We start from the raw sequence: 26,618 nt of genomic DNA on the forward strand, positions 1-26,618 counted from the left end.
AACATGTATCACATGGATTTACGGCTGATACATGGTTTCAGTAGCCTTAATTTCGATATACAGGCAATCCCCAAGTCACGAAAAAGATTCTGTAGGTTTATTCTAAGACGAATTTGTATTTAAGTTGAATTTGGTGCATTTTTAAAGTGTAACTCCAGTCAAATATATAGAAGTAGGGGGAGAGAGGGAGGGAGGGTGTGTTTAGGTTTGGATAGCATAGGGAAAGGTTAAGAGTAACACTCCTGTTACGTTTCTTTTGCTGTCTGTGCCCCAGACAGCAAAGCAAGTGTATGTAGTTGGCTTCCTATATTCACTTTGCTTTGATATGACTTAAGCTGTGACTTAAATCAGAAGATTTCACTTCATTTTCTGTCCCTGTGATAATTGGATTTTGAAAAAATTGGCTTGTTGTGGAAACAAGGATTGATGAGAAAGCTTCAGTTGAGACACCTTTTTCCCTTTGATAACTCTTTCAGAAGTGAATTTCCCTTCCTGGGGGTAGATTTATCTCACTTCCTGTTATCTCGCCCCATTCTTAACTATGAGTCATTTTTTAAGTTGGATGTTTGTAACTCAGTGACTGCCTGTAGTGCCTTCTATAGTAGTACCTTCTTTTACATTGTTATTAGTATTTATTAATTTTGAATAACAGGACTTGCAGGTTGTCCTTTAAAAACAAAAAACAAATTCTTTTAGAAAATTATCATTTAGTGTATGACAATCTTGGAACGAAAATAAATGAGATGCTGGTAGCTGGTAGGTTGTTTTGTCATGCTGTTTGGAACTGTATTGCCATGCATACTGGAAACTCCAATTTTCATATGTATAAAAAATATTAACAGTCACGTTAACAATGTGGATTCTTGAGTATACCTATGGAATTGCCATAAAGAAGTAAAAGAAAATGCAGTATGCTTCCTCTTTGATCAATGCAGAAGCAAAGTTGTTGAAGAAATCTTTCCATAACATTGTATTATCTCTCCTCTCTTTCAGTTGCTGATATGTGTTTAAGATGAGTGGGATTGGTGAAAATTCCTCTGACCCAGCCCGGGCAGAGTCAAGGAAACGCAAGGAATGTCCTGATCAACTTGGACCCAGGTTTGTTACAATGTTCATAGAACCTGAGAAGCCGGAGACTTTCAGGGAATGGAGGGAAGCAAATGTGTCCAGTTGGCTTTGTGTATTCACTTTGCTATGATTTTAGCTACCGTTGCAGATATACACTGTCAAGCAGTTATTTTATTTTATTGCATCCATAAAACATAATAATTTATTCTCTGACTTCTGTTTCTACAGAAGGAAATGGTTTTAACTAAATGTATTACTGCTGGAGATGCTTGCAGTCAGTTTAATTTTAAGTCAAAGGGCCAGTACAGTCTTCACTGTCAAAAGCTGAACTTTCAGATGGGTTTTCTTTACTATATTTGTCATCCTTTCATCTCTTATATATACTTTTTCAGTATATTGCATTCATTGTCTTTTATTCTTTCTTAATAATCAATAATGTGTAATGTGTTCTCCTGTTAGTCACATGGCATCCCTACTTTGGTTTAAATTTCCTTTGATTCCTTGGATCTTGTGGAGGAGTTCTCTTGTTCTGTCTTTTTAATTATCTTCTTTTATTTCTTTTTACTGATTGTTATAGTAGTTTTCTTTGTTCACATTCACAAGTCATGGAAAAGTTGCACTCAGGACCCTATTACCTTATTTGTTTGCAATGCAAAAAAAACACAACCTTTTAACCTCACAAAATTCAATAAATCACTTCTCTGCTTTGCCCTTTAATCCTATGCCAAATTATCTTGCAGTGTTCGGTTCTACTCTGTCTTCTGCTTTTGTAATTCTAATCATCTGTGATTACTAACATGTCCTATTTTGATGTGTGATGAATTTCCTGAATTCTCGCACATAATTTTTCTATTTCATCTTCTGTTGTTGGAGGATACATTTGGATTATACTTATACTTATTGGTGTTCCACGGAGACTTACTGATATTATGCAGTCAGACTTTGTATCGGGCCCAATTCAAGGTGCAGGTTATTACCTATAAAGCTCTAAACGGTTCAGGACCTGCCTATCTTCGTGACCGCGTCATCCCCTATGAACCCACCCGATCGCTGGAATCTTCTGGGGAGGCCCTTCTCTCACTTCCACCTTCCACCCTCCTCACAACTGCATTTGGTGGGGACGAGAGAGAGGACCTTCTCGGCCGTGGCTCCCCGACTCTGGAACTCCCCAGGGAGATTAGGTTGGCTCCCTCTCTACCTTCCTTCAGGAAACAACTGAAGACTTGGATGTTTCGGCAGGCCTTTGGAGATACAGTCATTAATTAATCAGCCCCAGATGGTTTTTAATAATCTATCCCATTTTTATTATGATTTTACCATTTATGTGTTTTAAATGCAATTTTTTATCCTGTATTTTTATTTTAATTGATATATTGTATTACTGTTTTATCTTTTTATAGTGTGATTTGTATTATGTTGCCTATGTTTTGTTCTATGTTGTTTGGGCCTCTGCCCCATGTAAGCCACCCCAGGTCCCTGCGGGGAGATGGTGGCGGGGTATAAATAAAGTTTTATTATTATTATTATTATTATTATTATTATTATTATTATTATTATTATTATTATTATTAATGTCCCTGACTGCTCATGCTGCATCTCTCTTCACTATTAATTCTATCCTCTTTCTTCAATTTTTATTTTCTAAGTGTGTAATTATCGGACTAAAAATGCCCCATTCTGGTCCACTTTGGCTCATTCATCTCAAGGATTGCAACATTTATAAATTTTATTTTTTGTTGTTTTACAATATCTAATTTCCCCTGTTTGCTGCTCCTCACATTCGATGTTCCTATTATGTGTCTTGTGCAGCTTTGGACTGCCTTCTCAATTTTGAGCATGTCAGCCAGCATCTGAACGCTCTTTGAGCTTGAGTCCAACTGAATCATTAGCTACAGCTCCATTTGTACTTCTCCTCTGTTTGTCCACTCTAATTGAGCCTCTCAACCTGAGAGTCTGTCTTATACTATCTTCTACACTAGTGGTTCTCAACCTGTCAGTCCCCAGATGTTTTGGCCTTCAACTCCCAAAAATCCTAACAGCAAACTAGCTGGCATTTCTGGGAGTTGTAGGCCAAAACACCTGGGGACCCACAGGTTGAGAGCCACTGTCCTACACCATATTCATGCCAATTTACTACAGATGTTTCTTTCTTTCCTGGAATCTCCCTTCAAATATGCAGCCAATAGTACATGGTTGGGTATCAGACTTTAGCACTTTTTAGAAGGTTTGCTTAATCCTTACTTTAGACGCCCGTCCCTAACTGTAATTAAATCTAAACACCTGCAACACATTTACTTGTATCACTTGTTTCTTCTTCTTCTTCTTCTTCTTCTTCTTCTTCTTTTTTTTTTTTTTTGCTGTTCCTTGCATATTTCTTCCCTTCTGCAGTTTTGTTTTTTTCTTCCATAACCATAATTTAGACAGTAAATTCTTTGGGGGCAAGAATTTTGTCTTTTTACATATGAGATTTTGACCCAGGCATGATGAATAAAACAGATGGTCCTTGGCAGCATAGGGTAAGGATAATGTAGACTGGTCTGCCAATGCATTACAATGAGGAAAGCATTGCAGCTGAATTGTATACCATGGTTAAGATGAATTTATGTAAATTCATTTTCCTGTTGCTATATTCAGTGCCCTTGTGAGCAAGGGCTGACATGACAGAATTTTGTGCAGTGTAGAAAGATAATTTTTCTCCATTTGTAATAATTCTGAGAAACAGAGTCAAATGTAGAAACTGAATGGTGACAGATGCAGGGCAAATTAAAATTTGTTCCACATGACACATATTTATAATACGAATTTTCTTTCTAAAACATGCAATAGTACTACATAATTTGATAGTTTAAAAGTGGTAAGACAAAATCATGGAGGGGAAAGAATTTATGGTGGTTGTGGGATACCTGCCAAATCAGTATACTTCAGAATATCAGTTGCTCATAGTATTTATTTATTTAAAACATTTATATTCTGCCCTTCTCACCCCGAAGGGGACTCAAGGCGAAGCACAACAAACATTCAATGCCAAACATTCAATGCTTCTCGATTAGAGAAATTGACAGTTGGCTGAAGAATCTTTGGTCTTCCAGTTGTTTTGGTCTTTAGTTCCTACCAGCTGCAACTAGTATGGTAATGACAAGAGAGCAAGAGTGGTAGGCAAAAAGAAACAGAAAAAAATAGGGAAGGCCAAAATTTCGCCTCTCCTTTATGAATTATCAGACATAAGAGTGGGTGATACTCTTCTTAAAAATACCAGTGTTCCTGTAGTTGTTGCTGGCATTTTCCATCCACAAATGTGGACTGGAAACAAGGAAGAAACATTTGGATCTCCAGTTTGGCAGAAACCAGCAGTTTCCATTGCTGATAAGTTTTATACATGTGCATTAGACCTTGGTTTCTAGAGTTCAGACCTACCTTGGGAATTTTTTGTTTGTAAATATGGGTGTGTGTATATATATATATATATATACACACACACACACACACACACACACACACATACATCCTAAATGTAGAGCTTAGAAGTTCAAGGGAAAAGGAATAAAATCATAAAAGTAGCGGCTTGCATATAATTTACATACAGTACGTGCCATCCATATAGTGTAATTATATGTAAACAAAGATTAAATAACTAGAAAAATATGAAAATTTAAATAAAAGAAATTAAAAGGCATCCATAAGTCATCCTATTTTTCAAAACCAACAGGAGATTATCGTGTTTTTGTACACGTATGTCCCTATCTACTTTGGTTCCAGCCTTCTGAAAGCTGCAGTGCTTCCTAGATTTTGAGATCTCTAGGAGAATCCCATTTCTTGGTTTCAAACACCTTCAATGAGCTGTTTGACACAGACATAAGAAAGGTCTTTTTGGTGTCTGCAACCATGTTACAGAGCTCCCTTCCTTCTATGGGAAGTTGGTTAGCTTCCTTGTCGTTGGCAAAAAAGCGGCCCTTCCACAAGTGATTTCCTATTCAGAGGTTTTAGAGCCGATGTGCTGAACTTACCAATATTTGACTATTAATTTTCATGTAATTATTAAAATAGTGTGAATTAGTGTTTGATACAGTAATTAGTTTTGGTAGGTATTTGAATTTATATAATTTTCTTGTGTTTTATTAGAAATTTAAAAATTATCCTGGAAGCTGCCTCATATCATCACTCTTGGGGGAATGACAGAATATAAATCAATTAAATAAATCAATCAAACAAATCTCTTTGCTGTGCTAGTCTTTAAAAGTTTTATTTTTAACAATTTCTTGCAGTCCTAAAAGAAGCACTGAAAAACGTAATCGTGAACAAGAGAATAAGTACATAGAAGAGCTTGCAGAACTGATTTTTGCTAATTTTAATGATATTGACAACTTTAACTTCAAACCTGACAAATGTGCAATCTTGAAAGAAACTGTGAAGCAGATTCGTCAAATAAAAGAACAAGGTAAGGAAAATACTTTTAGTTTTGTTTTTAATCTCCTGTTGGCCCCCTCTCCCATTTCAAATAAACATGAGATGGCAGCTTCACTTACTTTAGTACGTCGTGTTTGAAATCATTCATAACAATATAATTTGTTTAAAACATATGTCTCTTAATTTTCATTGGAATTGTTGAACAAAAAAATAAGCATGTGTAAAAGCAACAGTGTCTATGTTTTCAATTAAAATGGAATGAAAGTGCTTGGAAAACAGGTAAGCAACTTTGAGAGGGTGAAGACTACATTATACTCCCAGTGTAGATGGGGCCTTGGAAGCCTCTGGTCACTGCTCTTGACTGACGGCCTTTCCACACAGCCATATAACCCAGAATATTGAGACAGATAATCCACAATATCTGCTTTGAATTGCAGTATCTGAGGGCCCTTTCACATAGCCAAATAACCTAGAATATCAAGGCAGAGAATCCATAATATTTGTTTTGAACTGTATTATCTGAGAGCCCTTCCATACAGCCATATAACCCAGAATATCAAGGCAGATAATCCACAATATCCGCTTTGAGCTAGATTATCTGAGTTCACACTGCCATATAATCCAGTTCAATGTGGATTTTATACAGCTGTGTGGAAGGGGTCTCAGTTTTCTTTACTTAATCACAGCAAACCATTATTAGTACTAATAAGAATACAGGTAGACACACAGTGTTATAACAGGGGCTGCTGTTGCAAATGTGTAAGCTGTTCTTATGTTGTATACATTTTGGGTCTCCATAGAAGTGTCATCACAAATTTACCGCTATAACCCTTGACTACTTCATGCTCCTACCCCACAAACACATATGCCACAGTAAATCTGTTTGTCTTTATGACAAGATGAACCCTCTCCAGAATTCCACAGAACTTGCATTATAATCAGTATGTTTGAGGGAAGCCGGGATATCAGCCAACAGTTCTCAGGAAAGAGCTATGATGATATTCCCTCAGAAAAGGAAAATAATTTAAAAGCATTATTTTTTTAAAAGGAATCATCTACAGTTACTGCCACCTGTCAAAAGTGAACTCATCCAGACCTCTTAAAAATAGTGACACCACAAAATTATTCCTTCATGTGCACTACCTGTAAATGTGAAGGCTGGATGTGATGTTTCTAGTAATATATACTATTCTAGGAATAAGACACAGCTTACTTGATAATATAGTATCTAAAATGGAGATTTTGTCACAGCTAGATTTCTAATCTAGTATGTTTTATCTGTTTTTTTTTAACTATAATATTGGGCACTTAACATACTTCGAAGAGTGCATCATGATGCTGAATAAACATGGCATAACATAATGGTAGTTCTGATGTTGCAGCTGCAGTTACAGCATTAAATTCTTGCCTGGAAAATTAGCATTAAGGTATTGAGGCTATATTGACTCACTTAGTTTTGATTTACACCTTGAAATACGTATATCAATATGGTTCCTTTATTCTTCCTTTTCTTGCCACAAGCTTGCCACCCATACTTTCAGATATCAGACACTACATTACTTTCTTGTTAGTTCAAAGCCCGCTGATGGGCATCAATGATCAGCATGTTAAATATGCAGCAGTATGCTGCCTGGTTATCAAGATGGTGATGAAAAATCTAGCTGTTAATGATCACTTTAGAGGTGTCAAGTTTCATTTTCAGATTTGGCTTATGCACCAAGCACTGAATTATTTTAACCACTGTGTTAATGACATATGTGAAATTGACAAAGAAAAGAAGATGAGTGGTAATTGCACAAATCTAAGTGTACACTTTCAGATCCATGATCTCTCATTGAATTGTTTTTCTAGTGCTGCACATAAGAGGGTAATTATGCATTCTTGATGCTTAGAACCTGTTTGAGAGAATATTTTGTTTATGTGACAGTAAACATATTAGAAGGAGAGAACGAGAGAGAATAATTCCATAATATCCCAGGACTCAAGTACCACTTTAAGTCAGCTTCAGCCACTCAGCCCCATTGCATATCAGTTTCTGTTAATGTGTTCTTTCCGGAGAATGTCCATAACACCAAAGAGTGAAATATAGAATGGTCACATATGGTGAATTTTCATGCTAGTGTCACTTCGTGTGTCTTAATATTCTATGGCCCCATCTCCACTGACCATTTGATACAGTTCAAAACTAGCAACCAGACAACAAACTCCCCGAAAACGCGCAAAACAAAAGCCCTAATGTGTATCGGTGCTATATGGTTTATGTAACTGATTCCAGGATTTCCTATGTAATCTGTTTCCATGATTTCCTATGTAATCATATGAACATCAAAACCACTTTCTTCAGTATCAGTTTAAAACTGCATTAAATGGGCAGTGTAATAATAATCATCACCATCACCATTATCTTTATTTATATCCCGCCACCATCTCCCTGAAGGGACTCGGGGAAGCTTACAAGGCACTCCAGGGTGCACATATAACATACAACAGTTAAAAACGGTACAAAAGTATAAAATAAGTCACATAAAATTATAACAACAACCCCTATCAACACATATAACATAAGTGTAGATGAGGCCTATGCTCTGCTTGGTCCTTGGAACAGCAAGAAATTTCCAGTTGTTACATGAGGATTATAATAATGCTGTAAGAAACTAGTCAGGTGTCTTTGGTGCTAATATAAACATTAGAAATACATTTATATTTCCCCTCCCAGAACAACATTCCTTTTGCTGTGTTTGCACATTGTTTCTGTCATAGACAGAACGCCTCCAAATAGAATACAACACAGTTTATTGAGGTTACAGAACTAAAAATTGCCCGTAGGAAACAAAAGACTAGGCAAACACTTGTCTTCAGTATAAAAAGTAACAAAAATAGCTTCGTTTGAGTCTAAACAGTTCAAAAGAATAAACCGGATTAAACAGAAGTTTAATCCGGGTTAAATCAAAGGTGCTTACTTCAGCCTGGCAATTAAACAAACAACACTGGTTAACAAAAGGTCAAAATGAACACTAAACCCAGCAGCAGATTCCCCTCTGCTACTCAAGAGCTACAGAAGTAACTCGGGCTGTTGCTCCTCCGTGCAACAGGCGAAAACCAGATACAGGCACATCAATCAGGGTAATGACGGTCAGCGGGGTCCCAATCCGGTCTGAGGTCGAAAGCCAAACGCAGACATCTAAGGTTCCACAAGTTCCACCGATAGCCACAGAAGGGTTAGTCCAGAGTCGTAGTCAGTCAGTCAGTCCAGCGTCAATCCAGAGTTGGCAAATAATGTCCGTCAAAAAGACGACGGAGGTCCAAGCTATCAAGATTAAACACAAGTTGCACAGAAAAAGCCCACACAGTTCCTCCCGCCGTCTATGCCCAGTGTCCTTGGTAACTTACGTATCCAGCAAACGAATCACACCCGTCTTCAGGAAGTTCCCCAACAAGAGCCCAAGCGTTCGTCCAGATTACCTTGCCCAACGCAATTAGCCATTGATTCTAGACCCCATTTTATGCCAGTTCATAACTCCTCATCGCTGTCAGCTGCTATCCTAATTCCAGGTGCCTCCTCATCATCATCCTCATCAGAACTAAAACACCTTTGACTACACCCCACAGCATCCCCAGCTGTGGATCCCGTTCCATCTCTCCAGCCCGTCCACGGGTCCGATCCTGCAACCCGCCAGTCGCCTCCCATGCTATCATTGCCAGTGACACCCAAATCCTCCCTCACACGAGTCCATTCCATGTCATCCTCCTCTGAGCTAACCATCTCTTCCTCCATTCCCTCGGTAAAACCCTCAAAGGAGTCTTCGTCTGTTGGTTCTGCAAATAAGTCCCGGAGCCGTTTCCTTTCACGCTCCTCAAAAGAGTCTGACTCTCAAGGAGTCTTACGACCTCGTCTCCTAGTATCGGAGCCAGAAGGCTCAACCATAACACTTTCCGTGCCACTAAAATAGTGGGCCATCCACTCAGTCCCATAATTTTGAAATATATTGTTGTATAAATATCTTGTTTTAGGAGCAGATTTATGCTGCCACTTGAGTAATTGGAGTATTACATCTTCTTAAAAGTAACATAGGAAAGGTTTATGTGTCCTTTTTTCAAAGGAAGGGGCTGGAATTCAAAGAATCCAAAATGACTTAGCAGTACTGGACTTTCCTGGAACGAGACATGTGAGCTCTTCCTATTTAAAGACACCTAGTGACTATCAGGAGCATGGGCAAGATTAAGTAGAATCTTCAACATGTTTACTCTAAAGTAAATTCCATTGAATTAAGTAAAGTGTATTGATATATAATGTATAAAGTTGTCCTCGTGATGCCAAGCCCAGTGTTTCTAGGAGGGAATATAAGTCCACTTTATTATACTTTGCATAATCAAATGCTCAGTGTGTCAGTCAATATAAACATTGTGCAAATTGTTTTTATGCATAGTATTACTTTATACAAATTGCTTCAGGGTTTCAGTGACAGGACAAATGCACAAGATTTATTTTGAAAAGTCAAAATTGAACTTTCGCATATGTAGAGTTGTGGTTTTGTTTTCTTCTTTCAGGCCAATGCACATATATGCATGCTGTTAAAGGAGGTAATGCAGCAGTAGAACTAGCATACTATACAAAAGCAGTGTAGCTGTCCCTATTTAGATTCCATCAGCTGCAAACAGAAGATATTGAATAGCATTGAGGATCCATAGTATTGTCAATGGTCTTGAGTTAAATATCCAGTTAGGTTGACAAGCTTCCTTGTCCTAATAATTACTAATTTGCAAAATGTAGTCCTTTTCTGGCACTGGTAAAACAAAATGTTTGTTTATACAGCAAGTACTGTAAATGTGAAATTGTGTAGCTTAACGAAACAGGGAGATTGTTATGTGGTTGCATAACCCAGAAATTGTTTGTCATTTTGGTGTTTGTGGGCTTTTTAAAGCATTTGTTGGGAGAGGGTTTAGCAAAAAGTGTGATCTTAGGGGCCTGTTAGCGTAAAGGTTTTCAAAGGTTATGTGGAACATGAAAGTAAGCAACGTTGGTGAAATGTTATTCCGTGATGTCATGAGGGATGGATATCCTTGCAAAGTTACAATATTTTGTTTGATTTAACATACGAGAGTACAGCACTAAATAGTTTGCAACCCTGACAGAGGGAGTAAAAGGCTGTCCATGTTGGTTATTAGTATTAGTTGTTACGAATGAAATCCGTCACATTTCACATAGGTTATATCCCTTTTCACTGTTTGCTTTATAATTGTGATATGTTGAATCTCTGTTGATACTCTAATAAACCATGACTAGATATACAATAGTCGAAGCATCCCTTGTTATCTTGAGCTGTCCTGAAGTCTTTTATTTTCAGACATAACCGCATCACTTCTCTTTGGTGGTTTCAGTTTCCTGGCGAGTCCATTCTTTGTCCCGGGTCATTTTTTTCCAAATCGTGTACATAAGTATATGCATTCATTAACATTTAGAAGTAGCACTAAATCATCTTTACTGAAATTTTGTGGACCATCATTGGAGAATTACTTTATCTGTTTTATGGTCCTCTGATTCCACACATACATAGTTCACCAAACATTTTCCTTTTCCCTTTTCAAATGACTTTCTAAAAGGAGCCAGTTTTGTGAGAGCTAAGATAGTGTAGTCGATATCATTATTTCTCATGAATCCAAATCTCACACATGTTCCTCCTGTGATATGGTGTTATACAGTGAGATAATATCTAAAGTTACCAGTGTATCATTATAATTAATGTTATACAATCTCATATAATTATTTATAGAATGCCTTATATAAACATGAATCATTATATTGAGTTCATGCTTAGATTATATGTTTCTTATCTGGCAAGAAAACATTGGAAAACTGACAAAATTTCATAAAAGGATTAATGTTGGAATCGATAATATTAAATCTGAGATGACTAAAGATTACCAGAATATTACAGTTTTTATTACAGTTTTTGGTGTTTTTCTGTGGTCTCTAAATCCAATCATATCAACTTCCCAGAAACATGAGCACCTAGTTTTACAGCACCTCCTAGAATGAATTTTGATTAGATCCAAGCAGATAGTTGGAACCATCGTTCTGATTTCCGGTCATCTTAAAATGAGCTCTTAAATATTCTTGGTAAGAAAAAGAATGGATACAGTATGTTATTTTTTTCATGGATTTAGGAAATCTGTAATATGTCATCATAGTAAAATGACACATTGAAAGCAAATCACATGTTAGTTTCCTTCAGTTTCTATTTGTTTTCCTTTCAAGAAAAAGAAAAGCATGTCACACCATAGAACATCATGCTTGTATTCAGTGGGGGTTGACTCTGTAATGCAATATTATCTTGGCTCAAGTTGAGAAAAGTATTTTGTTTAGCTAGCTTTGGAATCACGTTTTTGAAGCTGCCATGAATCTTGTTCTGGGGAAAAAAGAGGAAGGGAAGAAGGAAGGAAGGCTTTAATTGATTCAGAGAGAGAGAGATGCTTTCTTCTTCAGAGGTCGTCATAAGATTATGATTTAATGCAAATGTAAAGCTGGTTTTTTTGTTACCCATGATTTGCAAATTTGAACCGTTATGATTTACACACCTTACCTTACCTACCCATAATTCGCAAATTTGGACCCTTATGATCTACATAATTAGCTTTGGAATCATGTTTATGAGGCTGCCATGAGTCTTGTTCTGGGGGGAAAGGAGAAGGAAGGATGGGTTTCACTGATTGATTGAGCGAGAGAGAGAGAGAGAGAGAGAGAGAGAGAGAGAGAGAGAGAGAGAGAGAGAGAGAGAGAGGAGGGGAGTGCTGTCTTCTTCGGATTGTGATTTAATGCAGATGTAAAGTTGGTTTTTACTGTTACCCACAATTAGCAAATTTGGACCCTTATGATTTACATACCTTCCAGTCACATTCACCCCATATGCATTTCCTTTCCCATTCCTTGTCCTGTTAAACATGACAACCCATTGTATTTGTATGCATTCTGCTCTTTGTTTATGCTAGCCAAAGGTCTTAGTGTAAACATGTAAATAAATCCTTGAATCAGTTTGCAAATGCTTATTTTGACAAAATCAATATTAAGTACAGGTTAAATATCCCATATCCAAAAATCTAAAATGCTTGGTGATCCAAAATGCAGAATTATCCATGTGAATGACTGAGGCACTGACTGATAGCTTTGTTTTTTTGATGGCTCAATGTAAACTTGGTTTAATACACAGAATTACTAAAAAAATTGTTGGGTATTAAATTACCTTAAGGCTATGAAACATAAATTGTGTTGTGTTAGACTTGGTTACTATCACCAGGATATCTCATTATGTAAATGCAAACATTCCAAAATCCCAAAACAATCTGAAATTCAAAACAATTCTGATCCAATGCTTACTCAACCTGTAATGTTTTAAAACAATTAATTTTATAAACAAATAATTTTATGTAAACTTGCTATGTTCAAATGCTTTTCAGGTTTCTATTCTGAAATACATCACAAGTAAATAGAAACTAGACAGGATGTAATTTTCCTTAGTTTCCATGGGTAGATGGACTTACTTAGGGGCTGTTGACTCAAGGGAGAGGGAGGCATTCAGAGGTCAGCAGAGTTCTGCAAATAAAGAAACATTTGCAAGGAAGATGAAGTCAAAGCTTTGTGGTGAATGAATCAATTTCTAGCTCTGATTAATCTGCTTCTGCACTAATTTTCCTTACCAGTGATAAAACTGATACTAAGTCTGCTTTCTGTGTTCAGCTGTCAACTAGGCAGATAAAGGAAGTGGGGCTGACTGTGTGATGTTGCTGGTTCTTTGGGATTGGCTCATACGGCTGTCCTTCTCTGTGGATTATGAGAAGCTTTCATTTGCTGACAAGGGGAGTGTGTGCTAGGAAAGGGAGTAAAGCAGATCTTCACTCTTAAGGCTGATCTCAGTGAGTAAACAAGCTGGCAAATAGTGCAGCTGTGCTTTTTAAATATGCACTGCAGGAGATTTCAGCTAGCTGATGATATATCGTGCATTAATGTTGAAAAGATAAACACATTTGGAGAGTGCAGGAAGGGCCTTGTGTTTTTATGTTGGCAGAATGCTTCCTAATGAATAAGAATGTGTTGCTGGCTTCACAGAGCCATATGGCAGCTTTTCTAATTTTAGTTCAGTGCAGATGCATAATTCTCCCTTGTTTTACCTCCTAAAACCTTTCTGTGGTGATATCTATCTCTTTGATAATATTTTAATTTTTAGCAATAAATGTGCCGGTTTCTGTAATGGCCTTTTTACTCTGCAAAGGTATTCTGTAAAATATAGCTGAAACCATTCTTCATTTCTTGGTTTTCGGAATAAAAAGATGCCTTGGGATAGTATGGTGTTGCTGCCAAGCCATAGCACTAGAAAGGACTTTCATACCTTCATTGGAAAACTTTCATACTTTCATACCTTCATTGGAAAAAAATTCAAAATCTTGTATGAAAGACTGGCATTTCTCTGCTGCTCAAAATATTCAATAACCTGCTAGAGGTTATCAGAAATTCCCAAAGGTTTAAATATTACAAATAAAAATATTTTGAAAGATGTTGCTGAATGTTTAACAAAATGTAAGAGTAGCTAAATACCAGGTGGCCTTAACCAAGCATCTTACGTATCTAGAATTTACTACCTTGTGAAGTTTTGTTTATATTTGAAAGATCGGTTTGCTTTAATGCTTGTAAATTTTATTCTATGCTGTTACAGCCCAGCCATTCTGGTTATGGTATTTTAAATATTATAAAGCTATAGTCGTGTCTTAAGAAAATACAAATCATTCCAGCTACTGGAGTGCCACCATTAGAGTGCCACTACTTGGATATTGTTTTAAATTAACTAATGTTTGTTTTCATAGGTATTAATCTCGGGTTCAAACTGCAGATAACACAAAAGATGTACCTAACAGCTGTGTCCTTTTTATACTCCAAAATAAGCCCATGGAATGGAATCTAAGCTTTTGCCACCCACTGTAGTCTTTATTCAGACTGCCCCTTTTCAGTTTGTTTTGCCAATAAAGGCCTATTAGAACAGTACTTTTTAAAGCAATCAATATAGAAGGTTTGAGGAATCTAAATTGGAATTTAGAGTGGGAAGCAAAATATTAGTCCACTAGAGCCACAGCCCACATATATGTACATGTGTGTATACATACATACATACATACATACACACAGCTATATGTTTTATGTCAGCCCTCCACATTGGGGTTAGGGGCAGAGGACAATTACAAAAGTAAAAAAAAACTGCTGTATATATATTTTTTTTTACCTAAGGGAACACTTCTCTAGGCTTTTCTAGGTCCTCCAGTATGCCTTTATAATGGGATCAACTTCCACAGGAGGATCTAGAAATTCTTAGAAAAAACGTTTACATAAAAATCCATGAATAATCATTTCTGCAAAAGTCAAAAGCTGCAATTGTTGAGGGCTAATGTATTTTGACTCAGTGTAGTAGCCATCACTTTCTTCTTCCAGCCAAGCTGGAGGAAGTTACTGGATGTACACATAGTAAAAGGAACAAGTGGAATAGGTTTATGTTTACTTTTCTTATTTAATTTGGATGTCTCCCAAACCATATTATTTATCTGTTCCCTGACTCTTTATCCTCAACAATAACACATTAAGTGGTAAAATACTTCTGAGAGTGTCAGAGGCTCCTAATAAACGAGGAGCAAATCAAAGAAAAGGTGAAGTGTAGCACAGTAGCTGCTTTGCTGTTTTGCAGCAGAAACAACACCTTCATAACACTAAAGTCAATGCCTAAATTTATCACATTGTGTTCTATAAAATGAACTTCACAAACATTGTGTTGCCATTTCCTACGGAGTACTTCCCCCCCCCCCTTTTTTTTTTACTTCAAATAAATTTGTGCAATTCCAGTAGATGCTTGCAAAATTGTACATTTACTGCTTTCTTTTCTGTCAACTCTAAATTTCTGTTTTATGCACATTAGATAAAGTTTGGAAACTATGACATTTGGAAATAGTTTCTGGTTTCTACTGCAATAACTATAGATTGTCTGATATGCATATTCTAACCTTTAATTGTTCATGTGAAGAAATACTAAAGGTCATACAGTGAGGTCATGGTTCTTATGTGATACAGTTTTGGTTTCATAATGAGTGTTTTACATTTCCTAAGCTACAGTTGTTGTGCAAGTACAAGATGAGCTACATTGTCATCAACAACATCAGGGTTATAGTTGTCTACAGATGTTGGATGTGTAAATCAATGCAAGTAAAACAAACTAATAATTTTTGATACTTAATTGCTACATAGTTACACTCCCCCCCCCTTTTTTTTTCCATCAAAAAGGGGAGATGAGAGACCATTATGTGAGGGGGGAAATGTCTTGGATTCTACAGTTTATGGGTTTTAAAAAATAAAATAAATAGAATGCCTTACCTCCAAAAGAGTAGCAGTTTTTTAAAACTGCAGAGCCAGTTGGAGAAAGAAGGAAAGAGGAAAGATCCAAGTTCCAGATACCTCAATTTCAGGTTTTTTAAACTGCCTTGCCATGGAGGACAGAGAGAAGAGTGGAGGTTCAGAGACCTCCATTTTATAGTTTTTGAACTGTTTTGACTTCACAGAAGGAAAGGAAAATCAGCTCCAAATGGGGAAAACAAAAATACCCTTTTTGGTACCCAAAAAGTGGGGGTGTGACTATTATGCGGTGGCAACTCTTTTGTCATGAAATACGGGTATTATAGCAAATGTAAGATTTGAAATGCAAAATGTACATGGGACTTCGTCAAAAAAGCAACTTGCTTATTCTGTGGCCCAAAGCTTTCTGTTCATGTTGTGGCACTGCCCAACAGTATAAGAGAGAAAGACTAGGCCACAGATGTTACCATCATTCCCCAACACCCACAGTGATTTTTGGAGGCCAATAATTTTTTGATGTCCATTGATACCTTAGTCACAATAATTACCTAAGTGCTCTTAGATCATTATGACATGTTCTATTTCTGTGTAGAGTACTGGAAACTACAGTTGGCTCATTGAACTAAATCCAGTGTTGTGTTAGTGATAGCTCAGTGCTGGTTTCTTTGCTTCCTCTTGTTTTTCTGCCTTCTCAAAATTGGCTCTGGAGAGTTTCCAGCCTCTCCAGAATTGATGCTGTACCACTGCTTCTTAACCTGTGGATCCCGACCCCAAATGGGATCCCCTCATTTAATGTTGGTGTCCTGAAAAATTTGGTAATACAGTAGTAAAAGTTTTCAGAACGTCACCTAATAGCTGTTTAAGACAATTATACACTTCTGTTGTGTAGCATTCACAGTGTATCCTGCAGAAAGTGATTCAGCTCCACTTCATAAAAAGAAAATCAGCCTGTTTAGCTAAAACTTTGCAAATGCTGATTTATTGTCAACAAATGTTTTATTTTTATACCCGTTTTATATACCTATATGCCTGGAGTCACATAATTTCTTGAGCAGAAAGGGGTTGTGAATGGAACAGTTTAAGAAGCCCTGCTGTAGACACATGGAGAGCTGCAATACAGAGTAGAGACCTTCTTATATAGGATTCTATCACTCCATAGCAGAGGTTTATATATGGTCCTTTGTTTTGGCGAAAAGATAGTTCCTCTAGTTATGGGTAGATTTAATTTAGTCGAATATCCAGTAGGCATGTTGACTGATTTTATTCTGTTCCTTTTTGTGTGTCATCAACAAGTAATAAACCAAAATTTAAAAGTATCAGATCTGAACCCCATTTTTAAATTTTGCTTACAATTAAACATTTATTACATTAATCATGGTTAACATGATTGTATGATTGTAACTTGACAAGAGCAGTATTTGTGTGCAAAAGGGGAGTGTGCATTGGATAGGCTTGCTGCTGATCATGCTACATTTTAAGGAACTGATTATCTGTTTGTAAGGCTCAAAAAGTAATATCGTCAACAGAGCTGGGGCAGCTACAGAAAAGACCCTTGCCTTTCTGCCAGCCGTTCTCTTGGTTCTCAAAGGTGAATGTATTAAAAGTGACTTTATTGCAGGAAATGTTTATATTTGAATGGCTTCATAGTGTGCATGTTTTCCCCTTTCCTTTTTTGTGTGCAGAAAAAGCAGCAGCAGCCAATGAAGATGAAGTGCAGAAAGCTGATGTGTCATCTACAGGTCAGAGTGTTATTGATAAGGATGCACTTGGACCAATGATGCTTGAGGTGAGGTTTATAAAGCTTTCTGTGTTTAGATTTGTTTACAGTGTTCTTATGAGTAGTAATAACACAACTTTGCACTTCCTCTAAAGTCCAGATGAAAACCGTATTACCCTGTTCAAATGAAAACAACCATGAGTCTTATGACATCTTAAAAACTAATAAATATTTTATGGCAATATTGGCTACTGGAATCCACTTCATCAGATATAAAATTGTCAAGGAGGGAGTGTGCAAGCACCTGTATCCGGTTCTGTTAAATACAAGAGCTTTTTGAGACACTAGCACTCTTTGGCAGAGAAGGCTAAAGACCTTAAAAAACAGTGGTTCCCAATCTGTGGTCCGTGAACCACCAATGGTCCGCAAGAACTAAAATATGGTCCGCAGCCTCACCGTTACTACTACGGATAATAACACAGCCCCAACTGAAAAGGTTATTTGGGGTGCTGGTTCAGAAAATTTCATTGGATAGACTACATCTCTAGATTACTAAATATGGTTTTCTGTGGGTGAGCAGGTGGCAACTACTGGATGGCATATGTTTTGTATCAGAAACTAGAGCTGATGTGGTCTATCCAATGCAATTTTCTGAATCAGCACCCCAAATAACCAAACCGAATCTAAAGTTGACCAAAAACTGATTCGTAATCCTTTTGGTACTAATGTTGGAGAGTGGTCCCTGGTCAGAGTGGTCCCTGGTGAAGTAGTCCCTAGTCAAAAAAGGGTTGGGAACTACTGTTATAAAACTACAAGGCCCGTGTTTCCATAGCACTTAAAATGGTGTCAAACTGTATTACATAATTCTACAGTGCAGATGCACCCTCAGTGTTATGAAAGATAGTGACTGGTACATTTTGTATCCTTAGATATGTTCCCTTGATAGTGTAAATATTTTTAAATATTCCAAATAAAGCCATATCTAATCAATATATTTTGGAATCATCCATGGGCATGTTAATTTTTGTATACCAATAACTCTCAACAGGAAAGTTCTGAGCTATTCCTGGGCATTTATGCTCCGTCATGCCTGCATTGGTACAGCAGGTGTTGCTAAGCAACACAACTGCTTTTTCACATTGATTTTTCACAAATATTCTAATGAACATGAACTCTTTTCTCCCCACTCTATGCTTCTTGAGTGCTTTACATGATGATTAGCAAGTAATGTTGGCTTTTTTCTCTCTATTAATTTTAATTTTAGGAAATAATAACAACATAGCTGCTTTTATCTGGATGCATGATTTCAACTAAAACATATTGTTTTCTGAATTTCCAGGCCCTTGATGGGTTCTTCTTTGTAGTGAATCTGGAAGGTAATGTGGTGTTTGTGTCGGAGAATGTGACACAGTACTTAAGGTACAACCAAGAAGAGCTGATGAACACAAGTGTATATAGCATCCTGCATGTAGGGGACCACAATGAATTTGTCAGAAACCTGCTGCCCAAATCTTTAGGTATTATGTTTCCAAAGCACAAAATGCATTATGATTAGTTGTTTTATTCATTGATATTGTAATTGCTGGACTTTAATCTCATTATATATAGTTTAAGAGTTGTTTGTTAGTTTTTGTGTTCAACCCAACTTCTCAAATGGCTTACTACATAAACTACTTTTGTCTTGAATCTTAGGTTAAATCTACACTACAAAATTAATGCAGTTTGACACCACTTTAACTGCTATGGCTCAATGCTATGGAATCTTGGGAGTTACAGTTTGGTGAAACACCAGTGCTCTTTGACAGAGAAGATTAAAGATCTTGTAAAGTTGCAACTCCCATGATTCTGGCAGTTAAAGTGATATCATACTGCATTAATTCTACAGTATAGATGCATCCTTATTCACAACTTCATATAAGAGTTTTCAGCTGTATAGTTCACATTGCTATAAACTCATCTGATTGAATCCTCTTGAGCTATTTCCTATTTTAAAGCTAGCTAAGTGGTGCTAAATGGGGATTATAATGTTGACAAGCTGTTTTATGTTAGAGTATTGCCATGCTGATTGAAAATCTAATTAAAGCATAAATTCTTTGTTTCAAAAAACTGGAACATCTTTTTTCATTTTTCTCTTTGCTTTGGAACTGAAATAAGAAAATGCATAAAAAGTATAGACTTCCTACAAAAGAGACAAAACTTGAGTTCCTGTTTATACATTCTTAAAAGTGGGACATGCAAAGGTGTTCATATTGAATTTCTGTACAGAAAGCGACAGTCCTTAAACAATTGAGCCATGCCATTCATCTCAAGCCTGCATATCTCAGATATTCCTGGGCAGAGGATTTCCATAGATCCATTGACTCCTCCTTCCACAAGATAGCTTAATTGTAATATTTTAGAAACATGTAAATAATTTTTTTACTCATTCTGGTGGCTCTGAAGATTCTTTAGAGTAGACCGTGAAGAGAGATAATAGTATTTAATAACTACTAAGATGAGGGCAGTTTGGGAACCCTGCAGCTTCTAGTGTTGCTTTGGGTCATTTATTCAGATGTGGAGTATCTCCAAATACTAACAAGAGCAACAGATAGCTGCTTCTGGAATTCCTTTATCAGAACTACAAAATCTGAACACAGTGTTAAATTCAAAAAGGTTTCTTTATTCAAAATGTTTGAGAAATGATTTGTTAGTAGCAGTGATCAGAGATGTAGATGTTTCATAAGCAAATGGCAGGGTTTTGAGTTCTGCAGAAATAGCATTGCTTTCATCATTTTTTTTATTTTGCATGTTTAATTCCTTATATACTTATCATCTTTGTAAAAATACAGGTTATGTTTTGCTTTTAATGTTTATATAATTTATATAATTTATATTTTAGTACCTATAAAGCTATCCTAATCTAGAATGAACAGGGACATGATATTTTGTTTGGATATGTGCCTTGAAGTTACTTGGACTTATAGCAACCCTGTGAATTGCATAGGGTTTTCTTAGACAATCAATACTTGGAGGTGGTTTTGCCTGTTCCTTCCTCTGGTTCCTATAGCACAGTGTTCCCAATCTTTGGGCCTCCAGGTGTTTTGGACTTCAACTCCCAGAAATCCCAGTCATCTTACCAGATGTTAGGAATTGTGGGAGCTGAAGTCCAAAACACCTGGAAGCCCAAAGATTGGGAACCACTGCTATAAATATCTAGTATTCATTAGCTATCACTCATCCAAGTACTAATCAAGGCTAACCTTGCCTTTAGGATACTTAGGTACATATTTTACAGTGCCCTGAATGTCTTGGTTTCTTAATTAATGTAATTTTAAATGTACTTTTTAAAACTCTGCGCTTGGGAATGATTTTTTATGAACCTGAAAGCTGTTTCACAATGTAATATATTTTCTCATGAAACAGTATTGATAGGTAAACATGCATAATAATTTTAAAGTATTCCATGAGTGTTTGGCAAGTCCACCTATCATAGTGCTGAACTGCAGAAACCTTATTTGGAATAGCTCTAAGTCAGAGTCTTACTTATTTTTTGGCATTGATCATAATGAAGTATTATGAGAGAAACTGATTTTCATTTCTTCTGTCATCAGTACTAAATCAGCGTTCAGATATTAAATATGAAGACTCAGAAAATTCTGATTGTCAACTAATAGTTGTGTATGACCTTGGCTTTATTTAGTGAACGGGGGACCCTGGTCTGGTGAAGCTCCTCGGCGTAACAGCCATACCTTTAATTGTCGGATGTTGGTAAAGCCTTTAACTGATTCTGAAGAAGAAGGCCATGACAACCAGGAAGCACATCAGAAATACGAAACTATGCAGTGCTTCGCTGTTTCTCAACCAAAGTCCATCAAGGAAGAAGGTGAAGGTAAACAAAAATCATATTTTATATTGGTTGGGGTTTTTTTTTAACATATCAGGACTAAAGAAATTGAGGTCCATTGAATATTATTGCTCTCCAGTTCCCCTCAACATGATTCGCCATTTATATGGAGTGATGGCAATTGTTGTTGACCAATATCTTGAGGGTCATGAGTTTTCCCATACATACATCTTAATTTCTCAGTTCGTAGGAAATGTCTCATTAGTAAATAGAATAGTTGGGTCAACTTTTTATAAAGCAAATGTATCTTTGAATGGAGTTACAGCATCAATAACACTTTGACCATAAATTAATTGATTTGGAAATCCTAGTTATTGTCACTGAGGATCCTTCCTGACAAGCCCTAAATCCCAGGATCTAATCCCAGGTTTTCTGTTTATCCCAGTTTATCTGGCAGTGGGGATTTATATAATCTGGGTTAAAGCAGAAAACCTGGCATCAGATCCTGGGATATAGGACCTGTTTGGAAGGGCCCTGAGATCTACTCCAAAATATGTTTGCTTGAAATAGGGTACACATTGTGATATTTACTGCAGTGAAAACATAAGCAGATTTTTTCCACTAACTTCTCTCTGGCAATCCTGGAAAATCTTCTTTTAGTTTTTAGGAATTATGGCTACTGCCTACTAAACTGCTTATTGTTTCTTTTGGCTTGTCTTGTAATATGAGATTCCTCAAGTTCATAAATATTCAGAAAGTGTGTTCAAACACAGTATGCAATTTGAGTGAAATATATAATCTGCAGTATTCCAGATGTATGCAGTATACAAGTAAGAGAGAAAAATGCAGCTGGTTAGTTTTTAGTGGCATTCAGAAACGTTGAACCTAAACTACATGTAAATGTAGAATTCCTTCACTTTAAAATGTAAGAAACTCATAAATTCATATCAGAAAACTTTTACTATGTAATTGAGGTACTAGTTGAGGAGATCAAGAGCTTGAATAAATTCTGCTTGTGTACAATAGGTATATATCATTCTATATCTATCTCTGATCTGCTTGAATCTGTGTGCTCAAAGGAGCAGCTGCCAGACAGTAGCCTCTAAAATGTTAACATTTTAGGGCTTTGGGGGAGATGGCTTGAGGCTTATTTATTGAAAACCTCAATTTGCAGAACTTCTTATTTTGTTTGGAATCTAAGGAGTTGTTAGAAGAACATGAAAGAGAATTTATTTGTCTCCAGCAAAAGGAGAATGCAGCTTCAAAAAGGAAGTAAGACTCTTTGGTCTGAGATGCATAAAAGCAATTCTTGTAGGATGATTAGTATCACCAGTTGGAATTAATTGAATTCCAGGAATTGGAGAAAAGGGTTTTTTAGAATACCTATAGTCAGTGCTGCACTTAAATTCAAATTTTGGACTTACTGGTCTTTTGAGAGGGTTTTTTTTCTGGATTTAATGGATTTATGCAAGTCTTCCTCTTTACATGCCAATGTGAAATCCTGCCTGATCTGCTGAATAGGTCCTGGATGTCTGCTTCAGTCTTTCTTGCTCTAAATGAATTTATGTATATGATATCTTTATGCAAGGCTTCGCACAAATATGAAAGACACAAATATATGTATATGAGGGATGTTACTAATTAGTGTTTTGGATTAATCAAAAGAAGGACTGATTTGAGAATGTGATTAGATCTTTGTGCAATGCTGCTCAAAATTATAAGTGAAAGTTGCAAGCAAAAAGAATTGGAAGATATTTTGAAGCTGTTACATTTGGAAATGATGCAACACTGGGAATAGAGAAGCCAGTTTTGAGATGACACTGCTTGAGAGGTCAAGAAGATATTTGGATTGAGATTTCTGTGGGAGTAGAAATTGATTGAGCAAGATAAGGGAAATGTGACCAAAAAACAAAATGGATCTGTCTAATGTTAATTTAGACTCTTGTTTGGTTTTGAATGTAGTGTAATAGCTACAGAGCAGGCTAAAAATCAAATACGTATGTTTTTAAAGATTCCTTTGAGACAAGCATAGCATTCATTCTGCTATGAAGTAATAGTCAGTACTGTTTGCCATTTTTCTTTGTAGACTTTGTCAGATTCGACTACATTTTTCCTTAGTCCAATGCAAGACAGTATTATTAAAACAGTAGGCTTTGCCCTTTAAATCACATACGTACATAGACAAACAAACACATTTATTCTATATTGTTTAGTCAAGACATTTATCTAGTTAAAAATAGTTTTGTTCCCTTTTAGATTTGCAGTCTTGCTTGATTTGCGTGGCAAGAAGAGTTCCAATGAAGGAAAGGCCGCTGCCGTCATCGGAGACATTTAGCACTCGTCAGGATCTGCAAGGTAGTGTAAGAACACATGTCAAATCTTTGTTATTGTTCTTTTTTTAAAAAAAAATTGTATTTATGTATTATAATAATGGTTTTGATAAACACAGGCAAGATTACGTCACTGGACACAAGTATCATGCGAGCAGCTATGAAGCCTGGTTGGGAAGATGTAGTAAGGAGGTGCATTCAGAGATTCTATGCACAGCAGGAAGGTGATTTGTCTTATGCCAGGAAGCATCATCAGGATGGTAAGGATCCTCTCAGAGTTTGCAGCTTTGCTTGTTCAAGTGGAATGTTTGCAGTAGAGGAGAAAAAAGAAACCTATGACAGATCATAATTCAGATGTCTTTCAAGAGCTCCAATACAAACATGGAAAATTTAATATTGCCGTGCCTGCTCCATTTAATGTTTGGAAAGCACTGTAGCATACTTTTTCTATTTATTTATTTATTTATGGTATGACCCCCCCCGCCCCCCCGGTTGTCCACAGATTTGATATACACAGTTTCACTTAACCACACTCCAAAATGTATTTCCACTGGAAGAGTTTGTGTGTCTGCCTACGTCCTCTAGTGCAGTTCTGTAGTATGCTTCTGGCCCAAACATAATCAAAATACAAGGTTGATAATTATCCACAATTTCACATAGCCATGTGTGTGTGTGTTACTGTCTTGTAACGTATCCTCCTTCAATAAGGTGATCATACCGCAGTTATTGTAATATTTGTATACCACTTTTTTCAGAAAGTTGTGAAGATGACTTATCCATGTATTTGATAAGAAGGATAATATTTCAGATATTATCCTTCTAAAGTTATCAGAATAATTTTGATTTTGAGCAGAATTAATTTGACACCAATTCTATATATGTATTTAAAAACACTACCCCTACGCCTATGGTTGTGGAGTGAAACCCCTTGTTTTTGAAATTAGTTTAACTTTAGTGACTATAACATTGCTGCTGTTGACAAGGGAGTGTTGGAATTTCCTGTTCTTATACCAAAAGAACTGTTGCTCCTGAGAGCTCTGCCCAAAGGTTAGACTGAAACAATAACATACTTTCAGTGTAAAAAATGACTTTGCATTATTCACAGTTAACATAGGCTTTGTTTTTCTTTGCATTCTTACTCTACATAAGCCTTTCTGGTTGTTTAACGTGTGTTTCCTGCTTTCCTCCTGCCAAAATAATTTAAATGCAGCACCATGATGGACAACATGAAGGCAGGAACAGGAAGAAAAATCCTACCATACCAGTGTTGCAAGTTGAGCAAACAGGGGGAGGGTAAATCTTGCTAGCACTGTCAGCTTCTGAATGTCATTTGATATACTACATGATTGATACAGGAAAATTGCAAATGTATCATAGGTCAGCAATAAAAATTGGACCTTTGTACACTAGAAGAAACAAGGATGTTGGCAGAGATACATTTTTAAAATTAAACTGTGGGGTTTTGTTTTAATTTGTTCTTAGTAATATCTGAATCACAAATATTTGATACATTTTTAGAATTTGGGGGTTGGAAAGTGGCAGCAAAAATATTTTTATGGTATAGTGATAACCAAGTATACATGTTTTTAAATTGGTTAAATACAATCATGAATTGAAAGTGTCATAGTTAAGCAAGCATTAAAATAAATAAGAGCAATGTGCTTCAAAAGCAAAACTGAAGAACACAAATCTAGAAAAGAATGATATGTAGCTTTCATGGATTGTGTCCTTGGTTGCTGTTTCCTATTATTTGGAAACTGGCAATTTAAATTCTAAAGACTTTTTGCCCAAAAAAGAAAATATAGTTGCTATATTTAAAATTATTTTTAAAACTGGGGAAAATAAATGCAGATTTATTGAAGTAAAAAGGCTTCACTAACCAACATTTCTACATGTGAAGACTGTATGATGAAAGTTTACAAAATAAGCAAAAACAACATATGGTATAAAATATGTGTAGAGACAGAAAGATTCATGCAGTGCCTCTAATTTTGTGTCTTCACAACACATGCCATTCCAAATCGTATGTAACACAAATTCTGCTTTGGTGCTGCATACAGTTTGCTTCTTCCCCTTCTCTAGATTTGATTATGATTTGTCCAATATCTAGACAGTCACAAAATACGTTTTGCTGAGTAACTAGAAGTTTTAAATTGAATTGGAAAAAGAGAAGAAAAGCAAATTCAAGGTTCAAGTGTATTATGTATAGAGTACCAAACCATGTTTGGTAGTAAATCTGAAAAGGTTCATCTGATTTTGTCTTGAGGCAGAGGTTCTCAACCTTTGGGTCCCCAGGTGTTTTGGGGACAAGTCCCAGAAATCCCAGCCAGTTTACCAGCTGTTAGGGTTTCTGGGAGCTGAAGGCCAAAACATCTGGGAACTCACAGGTTGAGAACCACTGTCTTCAGGTGTGCGAACTGACAAAATATCACTGCATTTCTCCACCGCACTGCACCTCACCCTTTGCTGACATCCGTATCCTCCACAGTCTTCCATCACCAAATATGATTAATTGCGACCACCATTTACCTTTAATCTGGGATAAATAAGCAGCTAGAACACATTCTGGGCTAGGAGGAAAGCAGAGTAAATGGGTTTATTTACTTAGTCACTTAATCCACTGCCAGGACAGAATAACAATACTCTGGACAGGCCCTGGAGGCAGCCGCACACTCCATGACTGAATAGTGGTGGGGCAGTGTCTACATGGCCCAGTGAGGCCAAAACTGGTTTGCCCCGTTAGACCATCACTTTGCCTTCCCTGTCACCACTGCCAGAAAGCCACAGTACTCTGGAAGGGCCCCTGGCCATTGAGGGACTCCTGGGCTGACATCAGCAAAGGTACCCACTCAGCCAGGGAGAAGGAGAAAGGTATCTCTCCATACAGCCAGTTAG

The 26,618-nt window shown here is 36.7% G+C and overlaps 1 protein-coding gene and 2 long non-coding RNA genes across 11 annotated transcripts in view; 1 reads left to right on the plus strand and 2 right to left on the minus strand.

Annotated features, from left to right (window-relative positions):
* The window catches only part of ncoa2 (nuclear receptor coactivator 2), a 162,810-nt gene that overhangs the window by 107,678 nt on the left and 28,514 nt on the right, over positions 1 to 26,618 (plus strand). For all 9 annotated transcript variants that reach the window (XM_062980269.1, XM_062980267.1, XM_062980270.1 and 6 more), the window contains 7 exons: positions 994 to 1,098; positions 5,331 to 5,503; positions 17,536 to 17,639; positions 18,910 to 19,087; positions 21,250 to 21,438; positions 23,650 to 23,748; positions 23,843 to 23,983. In XM_062980269.1, the coding sequence (XP_062836339.1) occupies positions 1,013 to 1,098; positions 5,331 to 5,503; positions 17,536 to 17,639; positions 18,910 to 19,087; positions 21,250 to 21,438; positions 23,650 to 23,748; positions 23,843 to 23,983 (970 nt within the window). In that variant the 5' untranslated portion in view covers positions 994 to 1,012. The remainder of the gene's footprint in view (positions 1 to 993; positions 1,099 to 5,330; positions 5,504 to 17,535; positions 17,640 to 18,909; positions 19,088 to 21,249; positions 21,439 to 23,649; positions 23,749 to 23,842; positions 23,984 to 26,618) is intronic.
* On the minus strand, positions 7,417 to 9,669 carry LOC134298854 (uncharacterized). The gene is made up of 2 exons (XR_010005965.1): positions 8,863 to 9,669; positions 7,417 to 8,779 (listed from the first exon to the last, which is right to left on the minus strand). It is a non-coding gene; the product is annotated as an uncharacterized LOC134298854 (long non-coding RNA).
* LOC134298855 (uncharacterized) lies at positions 11,369 to 13,229 on the minus strand. The gene is made up of 3 exons (XR_010005966.1): positions 13,165 to 13,229; positions 13,009 to 13,060; positions 11,369 to 11,879 (listed from the first exon to the last, which is right to left on the minus strand). It is a non-coding gene; the product is annotated as an uncharacterized LOC134298855 (long non-coding RNA).

The sequence above is a fragment of the Anolis carolinensis genome, chromosome 4 (genome assembly GCF_035594765.1).
Source record: "Anolis carolinensis isolate JA03-04 chromosome 4, rAnoCar3.1.pri, whole genome shotgun sequence".
In the NCBI taxonomy this organism is placed as follows: Eukaryota; Metazoa; Chordata; class Lepidosauria; order Squamata; family Dactyloidae; genus Anolis; species Anolis carolinensis.